At 44.2% G+C, this 15,498-nt stretch overlaps 1 protein-coding gene across 2 annotated transcripts; it reads left to right on the forward strand.

Annotated features, from left to right (window-relative positions):
• The first annotated feature begins 568 nt into the window (after positions 1-568).
• On the forward strand, positions 569-13,411 carry Mrps21 (mitochondrial ribosomal protein S21). 2 transcript variants are annotated; one of them, XM_013015060.1, is made up of 3 exons: positions 569-664; positions 1,389-1,503; positions 12,653-13,411. In XM_013015060.1, the coding sequence occupies exons 2-3, from the start codon at positions 1,421-1,423 to the stop codon at positions 12,831-12,833; spliced, it is 264 nt and encodes an 87-aa protein (XP_012870514.1). In that variant the 5' UTR covers positions 569-664; positions 1,389-1,420; the 3' UTR covers positions 12,834-13,411. The 2 variants fall into 2 exon arrangements, with proteins under 2 accessions (XP_012870514.1, XP_012870515.1); XM_013015061.1 differs by having other exon boundaries at positions 569-660.
• Positions 13,412-15,498: the final 2,087 nt, after the last annotated feature.

The following is a 15,498-nucleotide window of genomic DNA, read 5'->3' on the forward strand; positions in this document are numbered from 1 at the left end:
GTCTATCAGTTCTTACTAGAAGGCAAATGGCCAAGCTGACATAAAAATCCTGCAGCTATTTCCCATGACTTTTAGTGATTTCACCCTATTTAGTGAAATGGCTAGGAAAATGGTGTCATAGAAATTCGCTCATTTCAAATGCTTAGTTTTTAGGCAGATGAGGGAGGTGGGCCTGTTTTTCACTTGTGGGGGTTGGAGGGGGAAGGCAGACCTGTGACCTTCACTAAGAGAAAACAGGAAGTGTGCTGCGGAAGCCTGGCACGTTTCATTGTCCTTCCAGAAAAAGAAATTCAATCTCGATGGGGATTTAGGAGCTAATGGGATTTAGGGGTTATGGAACCAGATTAAGCTCCCAGGCGCGGGGACTGCCACTCCAAAGGAAAATGGAGAACTTGAATGAACGAGCACGTTGCTTGCTCAGGGGACCAGCCGCCGACCAGAGCCCATCCAGAGCGTTGCCATGGTTACTACGCAGTTTGTGGCTGGTTGGGGTTTTGTGGTAGCGCGGCGCAGGGGATTCCGTAGTTTCCGCTTCCGGTTGCGAGCCCGCTCGGGTCGGTTGCGAGCCCGCTCGGGTCGGCTGCGTCCGCGGAGTCCTCAGGGTGCTGTCAGGCAGGGCCGGTGCTGGGGCTGGGAAGGCCAGGCCGGCGCTGCGAGCGGGTGGGTAAGTTTGCGTGCTGTTGTCCCTCCACGCAAGACCGACAGATCCCTTTTCCGACTCGCAGCCCAAAGCTTCCTGGGGCGGTGAACGGTGTCTGGGGACACCCTGCTGCTCCAGCCTCCGGCCGGCCGCTCAGTAGCGGTGACACCTGCCACCGCCTCGCTTCTTCCATACGTAGGGGTTGTGCTAACAGAACGAGAGAACCAACCTTCCTTCCTTTCGTCATGGGGCTTGAACTCTGGGCCTGGGCGCTGTCCCTCAGCTCTTCAGCTCAAGGCGAGCGCTCTACCACTTGAGCCACAGCACCACTTCCCGTTTTCTGGTGGTTTATTGGAGATAAGTTTCACAGCCTTTCCTGCCCGGGCTGGCTTTGAACCATAATCCTCAGATCTCAGCCTCCTGAGTAGCTAGGATTACAGGCGTAAGCCACCGGCTCTCTCTCTCTCTCTCTCTCTCTCTCTCTCTCTCTCTCTCTCTCTCCCTCCTTTTCTTTCCTTTTTTTTTTTCGTGGCAGTACTGGGACTTGCGTTCAAGGCCACCATCTTGCTAGGCCGGTGCTCCAGCATTGAGCCACGTCTCCAGTCCCAAGGAAATCAGGAGATGCTTTGTATGAATTTTCTAAAAGATGACAAAGCATGCGTTTCATTTCCAGACGTCCAGTAAAATGAACAGTAGTTTGTGTTTCCTTACCCGGTCTCAGTGCTTTGTTCTCTACATCATCACGTAGGTCTTGCAGCGTGAAGACTTAAATCCAAGGTGATGGCAAAACATCTGAAATTCATTGCCAGGACTGTGATGGTACAGGAAGGAAATGTGGAAGCTGCATACAGGACGCTTAACAGGTAACCAACTGGTAAAGAATCGGAAGCATGGGCTCAGTGGTAGAGCGCTTGCCTTGCATGCATGAGGCCCTGGGTTCGATTCCTCAGCACCACATAATCAGGGGGGAAAAAAAGCCGGAAGTGGTATTATGGCTCAAGTGGTAGAGTGCTAGGCTTGAGCTGAAGAGCTGAGGGACAGCGCTCAGGCCCAGAGTTCAGGCCCCATGACCGACCAAAAAAAAAAAAAGAATCGGAATCATGACCAGATCCAACTCTTAGATGTATCCTGGTTTATTTACTTCTTTCCTTGGAATAGATTGGTCTCAAACCACTGTTAAGTCACTTGAATCTTGTCAGCCCCTTAGTTTCTTTTTTTCTTTTTCTTGTGTTGGTCCTAAAGCTTGAACTAAGGGCCAGGGAACTGTCCCTGAGCTTCCTTTGGCTAAAGACTAGTGCTCAACCACTTGAGCCAGAGCTCCACTTCAGGCTTTTAAGAAGTTTATTGGAGGTAAGAGTCTTACAGACTTTCCTGCCTGAGCTGGCTTTGAATCCTGATTCTCAGATCTCAGCCTCCTGAGAAGCTAGGATTACAGATGTGAGCCATCAGTGCTCAACTAACAAAGTCATTTTTTAGATTAAAAACTACAGGCTTACACCTGTAATCCTAGCTACTCAGGAGGCTGAGATATAGTTTGAAGCCAGCCGCGGTAAGAAACACTGTGAGACTTTTATCTCCAATAAACTACCAAAAAGCCAGAAGTGGAACTCTGAGTCAAGTGGTAGAGTACTAGCATTGAATGAAAAAGCTCAAGGACAGTACCCAAGCCCTGAGTTCAAGCCCCAGGACCTGCACAAAGAAAAGAATTTTTTCCCCCAAAACGTAGCTTTTATAACACTTATGCAGGGAGCATTCATCATCCTTTTAATGAAAACCTTGACTTTTATTTAAGACTTATAATATAGCCCAGTAGTGTAATCAAGATGTAAAGTCCTAGAGAAATAGAAACATAGTATATGGTAAGTGGTTGAGGAAGGGTTTGCTGTGGAACAAAAGCTGATGGAAAAAAATGAATTCTGATTGGGATTTTGGAGAAACAAGCAGATGGGAAGTAATTACAGATTACAGGGTACTTCCCTGCATAAGAGAAAATACATAAATTGAAGCAAACTGGCTAATGTGGAGCTGCGGTATGGAAAGGTTTTTGAATGCCAGGCTATGAGGTATAGGGATAGCCCTAATTATGTCTTACTGCTCTTAATTTCTCAAGCTCCATATTCCTTAGCCTTCTTCCCTTACCAAGAATAAGAATTCTGGCCAGGCGCTAGTGGCTCACATCTGTAATCCTTGCTACTCAGGAAGCTGAGATCTGAGGATCTTGGTTCAAAGCCAGCCTGGGCAGGAAAGACCATGAGACTCTTATCTCCAATAAACCGCTCAGAAAACCAGAAGTGATACTGTGGTTCAAGTGGTAGAGCGCTAGCTTTGAGTTGAAGAGCTCAGGGACAGGGCCCAGGCCCAGAGTTCAAGCCCATGACCGACAAAAAAAAAAGAATAAGGATTCTGATGCTTGGTTTTGGGCATGCCTCTTTCGTCAGTCATTGTCTCACTTTAGTGTGGAGCAGGAATTGAAGACACAAACTGTTGAGTTATCAAAGAATTGTATGTAGGAAGGAGATTTTTTTTTTTTGGGTGCGGTCGTGGGGCCTGAACTCTGGGCCTGGGCGCTGTCCCTCAGCTCTTCAGCTCAAAGCTAGCGCTCTACCACTTGAGCCACAGCACCACTTCCGGCTTTTTTCTTTTTGCTTATGTGGTGCTGAGGAATCGAACCCAGGGCCTCAGGCATGCAAGGCAAGTGCTCTACCACTGAGCCACCTTCCCAGCCCAGGAAGGAGATTTTAAGAGATTATATGAGGGGCTAGGAAAGTGGCTCAGTGGTAGAGTGCTTGCCTGGCATACATGAGGCCCTGGGTTTAATTCCTCAGCACCACATAAGCAAAAAGAAAAAAGCCGGAAGTGGCGCTGTGGCTCAAGTGGTAGAGAGCTCAAGGACAGCGCCCAGGCCCAGAATTTAGGCCCCATGACTGACCCCCTCCACACCCCCCCCAAAAAAAAAAGATTATGTGAGCTGGCCCTCAGGTCTTCAATGATGTTGTAACTATTTCACAAAAAAGGAAAGCCTACTAATTAAACTGTTTTGTGGCTCACACAAATTGAGTGATGTGGAGGAACCCAAAGCACACCTTTTTTGGGGGAGGGGTTGTAGTTTGCTGCATATTGAACCCAGGTCTTTACAAGCGCTGTATCACTAAACTACATCTCCAGCCTTTCAAAATACATCTTGTTTTATTTTGTTTTAAAACAGAGTCTTCTTTTTTTTTTTTCAAATTTTTTATTGTGATTAAGTGGATATATAATTTCCCAAAATTTCACAGTATTGTGGGGTAGTGATGCTCAGTTAAAGTAACAAACACATTCTAACTTTCCTGAAGCAAATTGTCTATGGCAGTCTATAACATTTATGAGTTCTATGAGCTTTGTGATACAGTTATTTCTTCCACATTGGGTGGTATGTACATTTCTTCTGTTTTGCATAGCATCAGCTGTTCCTTCTTTCCCATTTGTTCCCTCCCTCCCATCACTGCCATTGAGTTGCTTAGTTCATTTTGGTCAATGTCCAGTGCAGCTGATGGGTCCCACTGTTATATGTTTTTCCCTGATTCCCTCTAGTTCTGTGAAGACAGAGTCTTCTTATGTTGCCCAGGTTGGCCTAGTAATCCTAACTCCATCTCCATGCATGCTGGGATTATAGCGTATACCAACAAGTCTAGCAAGTACACATCTTGCTTTCTTGCTCTCCCCGCCCCCCCATCCCCTTCTGGTTCTGGGGTTTGAACTCAGGACCTGGGTACTGTCCCTGAATTTCTTTTGCTCAAGGTTAGCACTCTACCACTTGAGTCACAGTGCCACTTCTGGCTTTTTTGTTTGTTTGTTTATGTGGTACTGAGGAATCGAATCCAGGGTTTCATGCATGCTAGGTAAGCACTCTACCACTAAGCCACATTCCCAGCCAAGCACACATCTTTTTATATTACGAGCTTTTTTTTTTTTTTGGTAGGTCATGTGCCTTGAACTCTGGGCCTGGGTGCTGTCCCTGAATTCTTCAAATCCAGGCTAGCACTCTACCACTTGAGCCACAGGGCTACTTCTGGTTTTTAGGTGGTTAATTAGAGATAAGAATCTCATAGATTTACTGCCCAGGCTGGCTTTGAACCATGATCCTTAGATCTGAGCCTCCTGAGTAGCTAGGATACAGGCTTGAGCCATCAGGACCTGGCTCTCTCTCTATATATTTTTTGGGGGGTCCAGTCGTGGGGCCTGAACTCTGGGCCTGGGCGCTGTCCCTCAGCTCTTCAGCTCAAGGCTAGCACGCTACTACTTGAGCCATAGCACCGCTTCCGGCTTTTTTATTTCTGCTTATGTGGTGCTGAGGAATCGAACCCAGGGCCTCATGCATGCAAGGTAAGTGCTCTACCACTGAGCCACCTTCTCAGCCCTCTAGATTATTTCTTATTTGCTTGTTTTGTTGGAAATGGGGGGGGGGAATAAAGAGACCTATTGCAGTTTTTTTCCAATTAGAATACTTGTTTGAATAATAGGTATGGTAGTGAATGCTTGTAATCCCAGCTACTCAGGAAGAAGAGATGGAAAGATGAAGATCCAGGCCAGTTTGGGCAAAAAGCTGAGACTTCATCCCAACAAACTAATCTATTGTTGTGGTGCACCCCTGACCTCCCAGCTGCTGGGGAACACATAGGTCAGAGGAAGATCACAGTCTTAAGGGCAGCCTGAGCAAAAACATGAGAAACTACTTGAAAAATAAGTAAAGCAAAATGGGCTAGGTGCATGGCTCAAGTGATAAAGAGCCTATTTAGGAAGTAAGAGCCCTAGAGTTCAAAACCCTAGTACTGCTAAATAAATAAATAAAAATACCTAATTCAGACTCTAGCTGTGCCACATACTAGCCTCCTGATCTCTGGTAGGCAAATTGTGTCTCTCTGCCTCAGTTTCTTCATGTGTGAAATGGAGCTTATCAATAGTACCTACCTCATGATAAACCTAAAACAGTGTTTGGTTCATATTAAGTATTATATGTTAGCTCTTACCCAAATTTAGTTTTTTTTTGGGGGGTCCGGTCATGGGGCCTGAACTCTGGGCCTGGGCGCTGTCCCTCAGCTCTTCAGCTCAAGGCCAGTGCTCTACCACTTGAGCCACAACGCCACTTCCGGCTTTTTTCTTTTTTTGCTTATGTGGTGCTGAGGAATTGAACCCAAGGCCTCATGCATGCAAGGCAAGCACTCTACCACTGATCCACCTTCCCAGCCTCTTACCCCAATTTAGAAGTCATTGTAATGAAATTTTTACCTTCTTAGTATTTGTTTTATGGATTTTTTTTTTTTTTTGGTTGGTCGTAGGGCTTGAACTCTGGGCCTGGGTGCTGTCCCTCAACTCTTCAGTTCAAGGCGAGCGCTCTACCACTTGAGCTACAGTGCCACTTCCATGTTGTATGGATTGTTAATTGAGAGATTGAGATTTTAGCTATTTTTCTTGACTATCAGATTGTGCCTAAGAAAGCTTAAGACAAAAACAATGATAAAATAATTAATAAACTTTATTCTGACATGCAAATCAGTTTACTATTAATATCAGAATTAATTTTCTTTTTTTCTTTTAAAGTCTGCTGTAAAGTTTTGTGCATTTTTCAGCTCTGGAACCATCAGTGACATATCGTAAAGCAGGTAGACATCTGAAGGAAGTTAAAAGTCCAGAAGAATATTGTCGTTCAGTTGCTTTGTAGTTCAGAGGCAATAGGGCTCCAGTATCAGACAAACGATTCAGAATTCTGTGAAGACATGGGAAAATTCAGACACACCAGGCAGATCCCAGTTTGTGCAAGGAAGTGATCCTCACCCAGGAAAACTAGGTTGTTGGAGTTCTCAGCATTACATTCCTCTACAGAGTCCTCTGAGCAGGGGCTAGGCATTTTCACTCCTATGTGAACTGTACACTCACATCCCTGGAGGTCAACAGAGCCCGAGCTATAGCCTTTGCCTTCTCGTCCTGTTCTCTTCTGGGTCCTTTCTTCAGGTAACATTTATGCAATTGGCCAGGTTGTAAAATTCTAGCTGCTCAATCCACTTCTGGGTTTGCCTGGAATAAATTTTCATTCTTTTTTTTTTTTTTTTTTTTTCTGAGACTGGGACTCAAACTCAGTATCTGCTGTTTTTTTTTTTTTTGGGTCCGGTCGTGGGACCTGAACTCTGGGCCTGGGCGCTGTCCCTCAGCTCTTCAGCTCAAGGCTAGCACTCTACCACTTGAGCCACAGCGCCACTTCTGGCTTTTTTCTTTCTTTTTTTTTTGCTTATGTGGTGCTGAGGAATCGAACCCAGGGCCTCAGGCATGCAAGGCAAGCACTCTACCACTGAGCCACCTTCCCAGCCCCCTTCTGCATCCATTTTTGAAATGAAGTCAAATGGATAACTTTACTCCAGGGACTCATTTGAAGTTACTGTATGATTTTTAAAGTGACTAGATGGTCCAGGGAAATAGAATCCCTCATCTGGCACCTTGATATTTATCACTCTGTATGTTTGGTAGTTAGAACCACCCAGGGACAGTATTTTCCAACCCTGTCATTTTGGTCTTTCCTACCTCTTCCTCTGTCCTTAAGTTCTTTTTATTTTTTTTCTTGCCTTTTTTGTTTCACAGCATAGGAATTTACTTAGTAAAATGACCAACTCTGTTTTAAACACTCTTTCAAAACGAATAAAGTATTGGAGTATTTAAATTCAGTTGCTGTATTTTTAATTTTAGACTTTGCTCTTGTGATTCCTTTCATTCTAATTTTTTTTTTCAGTCATGGCTCTTGAACTCTGGGCCTGGGCAGTGTCCCTCAGCTATTCAGCTCAAGGCTAGCGCTCTACCACTTGAGCCACAGTACCACTTCTGGTTTTCTCAGTGGTTTATTGGAGATAAGAGTCTCACAGACTTTCCTGCCTGAGCTGGCTTTGAACCAGGATCCTCAGATCTTAGCCTGCTGAGTAGCTAGGATTATAGGCGTGAGCCACTGGCGCCAGGTTTCCTTTCTAATTTTAAATTATCATTCCAATAGGCTCTTCATAGGTGATAAATTTATTTATTTATTATTTTGGTGTCTGTCCTGGGCCTTGAACTCAGGGTCTGGGCACTGTCCTTGATCTTTTTTGCTCAAGACTAGTGCTCTATCACTTGACCACAGCTCTGCTTCCAGCTTGTTGGTGATTAATTGGAGACAAGAGTTTCACCAGCTTTCCAGCCTGGGCCAGCTGGAGCTTATACTAGTGGTGCTCAAATTTGTCTGCACATTGGAATAAGTTGGAAAAAGGGAGGGAAGGAAGGAAAGAAAAAAGAAAGGAAGGAAGAAAGGAAGGAAAGAAAGAAAGAAAAAGGGAGAGAAAAGAAACATAAAAGGAAGGAAAGAGAAACTTGCTATGTCCCTTTTTCTTCCTTTGTACCCTGTGATTTAAGGTCTATGGTGTGATCTAGAAATTTTCAAGATTCCCCAGGTGATTGTAATGTACAGATAAGTCTGGGAATCATAGGCTTATAGTGGTCTGTGTGATCTGATTATGTTTTAGGACAATAATTGATGTAGAAAAAGAATAGAAATAGGGCAACCTACTTACTCTTCAGATTTCAAATAACGTGCATTAGGAAGCCTTCATGATACTATCTCATTCTCAAATTCAAGTTAAATGCCTCAGCTGTGTGCTTTTATAGCAGTGTTTCTCTTTATATCTCTCTTACAGTATTATAATTTTTGCAGAATAAATGTGGCAATGAAACATATTGTTTTCTGTAGAGTTAGAGATGATTAGAAATAGTAGACTATAGTTAAAATTGGGGCTACAGAGATAAGGGTATCAGCAGTGTCTGGGTCTCTTGTTCTCAATCATGGCTCTACATTAGAGTCATCTGGAAAATTTAAAAACAGTACCAGTGCATGGCCTGACTCTAGACAAAGCTAAGAGCTAGGCCATCAGTACCTTCTAAAAACTCTAGATGACTTCATTGTACATCAGGGTTGAAGTCCTCTGGCATGATTTCTAAAGAAATCATGGAACCAGAATGGAGGAGGTTTACAGTTAGAATCACGAAAGATAACATTAATGAATCAGGTGAAGGGAAATGGTTTCATGGCCTGAGATACTACATATATATATATATTTTTTAAGTTGTGGGGCTTGAACTCTGGGCCTGTGCACTGTCCCTCAGCTCTTCAGCTCAAGGCTAGCGCTATACCACTTGAGCCACAGCGCCACTTCCCATTTTCTGATCATTTATTGGAGATAAGAGTCTCATGGACTTTCCTGCGCAGGCTGTCTTTGAACTGCGATCCTCAGATCTCAGCCTCCTGAGTAGCTAAGATTATAGGTGTGAGCCACCAGCACCCAGCTGATATTGCTATATTTCTAACAAAACTTGTACCGATTTGCTTCTCCTACTTTTGGGAATTGATAGCAATTCTCTTGTTTCCCATCTCCTTGCCACTAAACAAATACAAATATAACTTCCTAGTATTGTACAAATTATTCTTTAGGTGGGCCTCAGGCATATCTGGTCATTTACAGGAGACTAGTACTACCACTTAAGCTATGCCTTTAGTTGGGGGGGGCGGGGAAGGGAGAAAGCAGTTGGGGATTTAAACCATGACCTTGTATATGTTGGGCATTCTACAACTGAACTACAACCTCCAGCTCCAGCTTCTCATTTTTTTATATTAAACAGTAAGAGACTGGGAAAGGAGCTTACCAGACAGTGTTTCCCATGCCTATTCACACTTGTAATTTACCTAAAGCCCAGTTCTTTCCAAGTTCATGACCAATCTGTTGTTACCTTGGACTTTGTAGTACAACAAAAGCAGTGAATGGAGTTTCCCACTGTGCAGAAATAGCTGGTGGTTTTTCTTGTTTTTATTTCCTTCATCCATTTTCCTCCAATTATAATGACTAGGTCTCCAACTCCTTATCTCCAGTTGTGTTTGACTTACTTTTTGCATAGAAAGAAGAGATAGGGTAAGCGTGAACTTGTAAACAGTGCCTGGAATAGAGGGCAACCTAGAAGGTACCTTGACTTCCTCAGGAACAAATGATAAGTAGTGAATCAGGACCAAAATAATGACAAATTGTAGATTGGAGTCAGAGTTCTCAGGAGCCTAGAGATTAGTTCGGTTATACAATAGGTACAATATCTTAGCTTAATTAGAACAAAGAGATGAGTTTGAATTGGGGAAGTTATTAATACAGTGTGAAAAGCTGCATTGCAAGGAATTGGATAGGCAGGAAAGAAGCAGGTTCTAGATCTATTTCATAGACATTGAGGGTAATATTAATAGAACATAGTGCCTGGTGCTGGTGGCTCAGCTGAGTGCTGGTGGCTCATGCCTGGCTACGCAGGAAGCTGAGATCTGGTTCAAAGCCAGCCTGGGCAAGGAAAGTCCAAGAGACTTTTATCTCCAGTTAACCACAAGAAAACCAGAAGTGGCACTGTGGCTCAAGTAGTAGAGCACTCACCTTGACCTGAAGAGCTCAAGGACAGAGCCCAGGGCCCAGAGTTTAAGCCCCACAACTGAAAAAAAAAAATAGAGCATAGCTTTTGGCTTAAGGGATTTTCAGCTTAATGAGGGACACATTTATTAAATAGCTAGTAGAATAACAATGAAATAATTGCTGAATAACAGTATAATAAATTATTATTTTTAAGAGAAGGGTAAGCTGGGTGCTGTAGTTCATGCTTGTAATCCTAGCAATTCAGAAGGTTGAGGTCTGAGGGTTGCAGTTTGAAGCCAAGCCAAGCAGGGTTTTAAACTCTATGAGGCTCTTATCTCTAACCACGGAAGTGGAGTGGTGACTTAGGAGATAGAACACTAGCCTTGAGCAGAGAAGCTCAGGCACAGTGTTCAGGCCCTGAGTTCAAGACTGGCACCAAAAGAGAGAAAAGAGAGAAGAGCTGAAGGGTGTGACTCAGTGGTAGAGTGCCTGCTTAGTATATGTGAAACCCTGGATTCAATTCCAAGCCCTTCCTTTACCCCTACCACAAATGAGAAGAAGAAAAACTTTTGAAGTAACTAGGCTTCCCATCAAAATTGAGAAAAAGTCTAGTAGTGGGGAAGGTAGGAGTTGGGGTGGCATTTTTGCTTGAGGCTACCACATTAGTGTTAACATTTCAGAGTACCTAGGGGTAGTAGTTTACACCTGTAATCCTAACTACTCAGAAAGCTGAGATTTGAGGAGACTTTTTTTTTTTTTTTGGTCAGTCATGGGGCTTAAACTCTGGGCTTAGGTGCTGTCCCTCAGCTCTTCAGCTCAAGGCGAGTGCTCTACCACTTCAGCCACAGTGCCACTTCTGGTTTTCTAGTGGTTTATTGGAGATAAGAGTCTCACCTTGCCCAGGCTGGCTTTGAACTGTGATCCTCAGATCTCAGCCTCCTGAGTAGCTAGGATTACAGGTGTGAGCAACCGATGCCTGGCCCATGAGACTCTTTATGTCCAATAAACTACTCAGAAAAAGCTGGAAGTGGTACTATAGCTCAAGTGGTAGAGCACTAGTCTTGAGCACAAAGAGGCTCAGAGATAGCACATAGGCCCTGAGTTCAAACCTCAGGACCAGCACAGGGGGAAAAAAATTGATAGTTAGATACATGCCTATAAGTCCTGATACTCTGGAAGGTGAAGCAAGAGGATCATAAGTTCAGGTCTAACCTGAGGAACTTAGTGGGACCCTGTCTTAAAATAAATTAAAAGGAGGGCTGGGAAGGTGGCTCAATGGTAGAGCACTTGCCTTGCATGCCTCTGAGGCCCTGGGTTCGATTCCTCAGCACCACATAAGCAAAAAGAAAAAAAGATGGAAGTAGCGCTGTGGCTCAAGTGGTAGAGCGCTAGCCTTGAGCTGAAGAGCTGAGGGACAGCGCCCAGGCCCAGAGTTCAGGCCCCACGACCAGACCCTAAATTAATTAATTAATTAATTAAATTAAAAGGGGACCAGGTGCCAGTGGCTTTATATGCCCAGTAATCCTAGCTACTGAGGAGACTGAGATCTGAGGATTGAGGTTCAGTGCCAGCCCAGGTAGGAATGTCTATGAGACTTATCTCCAGTTAATCACCAAAAAGCCAGAAGTAGAGCTGTGGCTCAGGTGTGAGAGTGCAGAGATTATAGGCAAGGCATGCAACATCACACCTGACTTGGAATCAGCTCTAATGAGTTTTTGGTGGTCATTCTTTTTTTTTTTTTTTTAATCATTCCTGGAGGTTGAACTTGTCTTGGGCGCTGTCCCTGCGCTTTTCAGCTCAAGGCACACACTCTACCATTTGAGCTCCAGCACCACTTCCAGTTTTCTAGTGCTTTATTGGAGATGAGTCTCACAGACTTTGCTGCTGGCTTTGAACCGTGATCCTCTCCTGAGTAGCTAGGATTACAGGCATGAGGTATCGGCACCCAGCTGGTGGTTGTTCTTGTTGGGTTTTTGTTTTTTTGTCAGTCATGGGGCTTGAACTCAGGGCCTGGGTGCTATCCCTGAGTTTTTTTTACTCAAGTTTAGCACTCTGCTACTCTGAGCCACAGCTCCACTTCTGGTTTTCTCATAGTTTATTGGAGATTAGAGTCTCATAGACCTCCCTGCCCAGGCTGGCTTTGAACCACAGTCCTCAGATCTCAGTTTCCTGAGTGGCTAGGATTAAAGGTATGAGCCACCAAAGCCCAACACTTTTTTTTTTTTAATTACAAATGACTAATCCCATTAGATGTTTCTGAAATGCCTCCTTGATTGAATATTACTGCCATAGGAAGTTACTGTTTTTGTGAAACTGTGTCATATCCCTCAGGTTTGTTACAGTAGAGAAAGTTTGAGAATATGGGCTTGGCTGAAACCTCTTCAAGAGCAAGATCCATATAATTGCGTAATTTCTCCACAAATTCTTACTAAGACCCATATAAATAGGCAGTTAATATTGTATTGGCACCATTGTACACTGATTTTTTTACAAACGCCAATTGTTTTGGACAATTGAGTTTCTGTTTGTGAAACTGAAATAGTAATGAGTCAAGCTTTTAACTTCATGGCCTGTCTTTACACAGAATCCTCACAATGGATGGGCTCACAGAGGACATCAAGCGACGACGATATTATGAGAAGCCTTGTCGCCGCCGACAACGGGAAAGCTATGAGACCTGCCGGAGGATTTACAACATGGAAATGGCTCGAAAAATCAACTTCTTGATGCGAAAGAATAGGGCAGATCCATGGCAGGGTTGCTGAGCTTGTGGGTAGGAAGCCTACATCTACTTGGTGCCTCCATCCCTTTTCTTTCTCCAGCCTCACTTTTTGTTACCTTTCTCTACAATAAACTACAATAAACTCAATCATGTGTATGCAAGAAGGCCTGGGTGTATAGAAACAATCCCATTAAGCAACAATGGACCCTCATTTTTATTAAGAAAAATAGTCCAGAAGTAGTCCTCGAGTAGAAAGGGGGTTGCTAAGGGCTAGGGGAGTATGAGGGTGGAAGTTACTGTTCAGTGGATACAGAGCTTGAGTTGATGAAGATAAAAAAAGTCTGAAGATAAACTGGAAGTGGCGCTGTAGCTCAAGTGGTAAAGCGCTCGATTTGAGCTGAAGAGCTGAGGGACAGCGCTCAGGCCCAGAGTTCAGGCCCATGACAGACAGAAGAAAAAAAAAGTCTGAAGTGATGGCTACAGAAAAATGTGAATGTATGTAATGACACTTATCTGTACACTTACTTAAATCAGTAAATTTTATGACTATTACAACTTAAAAACATTTTAAGCCTAGAAGACAAGAGGAAAATTTCCAAAATATATGTAGCTATACAACTACATATGTGTGTAAGTGTGTTTATGTTTATTTCTCCTAAAATACCAAACCACCAGACAAGAGTGCCTGGATCCTTGTTCAGAGGAATCTTTAAGATGAATCTAACACTGTTCACTCCTGCTTTTGGTCTTTCCTTTAATTCTCCTAATGGAGACAAAGGGAAAGCTAACAGAGAAGAAATAATAAGTAAATGGTTGTAAAGCAATAGATGCACGATAGGAGTTAAGATGAAGACCAGAAATACCTTGGAGCCCTAGAGCTGTGGTTCTCAGGGTCCTCAGATCAGCATCAGTATCACAGAAGAACTTCCTTAGGTCTTCTGAACTGGAAATTAGGATTGAGGTCCAGCAATCTATTTTACCAAGCCTGCTAGAGTTTGAGAGCTGGTGCCGAGTATGTACAAAGAGCTAAGGGGAAACTGCCACCACATTACCCCTTTCCAGCAGACAACATCTGAGTAAGTTGGTTCAAACACTGTGAGGAAACCAGGTGCTCTGCTTTCCCTCCTGATATCCGCTAACACTGCTCTTGGTCCCCAGACAGCAGTGCTGCCAGGATTAGGAGAATTGGTACCATCTCAGCAGGACAACCCAGAGAGGAAGTGAGGATGACCAGCCCACCTGTCATTAAGGGTGCAGCCATCTCAGCATATTAAAGGAAATAAACAGCAGTTGGCCAGACCTTGCATTTAAAGTTATGTTCAAGCTCACATCTCTAATCCTAGCTACTTAGGAGGCTGAGATCTGAGGACAGTAATCAAAGCCAACCTAAGCAGAAAAGTCTGTCTGAGATTCATTTCCAATTAACCACAAGAAAACCAGAAGTGGAACTGGGCACCAGTGGCTCTCGCCTGTAATCCTAGCTATTCAGGAGGCTGAGGCATGAGGATCAAGGTACAAAGCCAGGCTGGGCAGGAAAGTCTGTGAGACTCATCTCCAATAAACTACTCAGAAAACCAGAAGTGGCTCAACTGGTAGAGCGCTAGCCTTGAGCTGAAGAGCTGAGGGACAGCATTTAGTCCCAGAGTTCAAGCCCCATGACCAAAAAAAAAGAAAAAGAAAAGAAAACCAGAAGTGGCACTGTGGCTCAAAGTGGTAGAGTGCTAGCCTTGAGTAGAAAAGTTTAAGGACAGGGCCCAGGCCCTGAGTTCAAGGCCCATAACTAACTAAATAAAGTAGTGTTCAAACATTGCCCTCTTGTGGAGTAACAGTGGTTTCAGATTTTTAGCTTCCTTTTTTTTTTTTTTCCTTTAGATATTTTTGCTAGGTAATCATAGCCCAAGTTCCTTATTGGCCCTGAGAACCTCCTGCCTTAGCTTACTGAATTCTGCAATTGCAGATGTTTACCACCACATCTGGCACCTTTTATTTATTTATTTATTTTTGTCGAGCATGGGGCTTGAACCCGGCCTGGGTGCTGTTCCTCAGCTCTTCAGCTCAAGGGTAGCACTCTACCACTTGAGCCACAGCGCCACTTCCAGTTTTCTGAGTGGTTTATTGGAGATAAAGAGTCTCATGGGGGCTGGGAAGGTGGCTCAGTGGTAGAACGCTTGCCTTGCATGCATGAGGCCCTGGATTTGATTCCTCAGCACCACATAAGCAAAAAGAAAAAAGCTTGAAGTGGCGCTGTGGCTCAAGTGGTAGAGTGCTAGCCTTGAGCTGAAGAGCTGAGGGACAGCACCCAGGCCCAGAGTTCAGGCCCCACAACCGGACCCCAAAAAAAAAATCTCATGGGTGGGGCGTCAGTGGCTCATGCCTGTAATCCTAGCTGCTCAGGAGGCTGAGATCTGAGGATCACAGTTCAAAGCCAGCCCAAGCAGGAGAGCCCATGAGACTCTTTTCTCCAATAAACCACTGGAAAACTGGAAGTGGTGAGCTCTTCAGCTCAAGGTGAGTGTTCTACCACTTGAGCTACTGCATCACTTCTGGTTTTTCTGGTGGTTGAGGTAAGAGTCTCAAGGACTTCCCTGCCCAGGCTGGCTTTGAACTGTGATCCTCAAATCTCAGGCTCCGGAGTAGCTAGGATTACAGCGTGAGCCACCACTTTGTTACATTTTTACAACCTAATATTAACTTCTGAGTCACCTTTT

This window comes from Dipodomys ordii, unplaced genomic scaffold (genome assembly GCF_000151885.1).
Source record: "Dipodomys ordii isolate 6190 unplaced genomic scaffold, Dord_2.0 Scaffold26, whole genome shotgun sequence".
Classification (NCBI taxonomy): Eukaryota; Metazoa; Chordata; class Mammalia; order Rodentia; family Heteromyidae; genus Dipodomys; species Dipodomys ordii.

Bases quoted from the DNA above. Each gene is read 5' to 3' on its own strand.
- Mrps21 (XM_013015060.1), top strand. From the start codon at position 1,421: ATGGCAAAACATCTGAAATTCATTGCCAGGACTGTGATGGTACAGGAA. The intron at 1,504-12,652 runs GTAACCAACTGG...GTCTTTACACAG, and splicing joins GCATACAGGACGCTTAACAG to AATCCTCACAATGGATGGGC.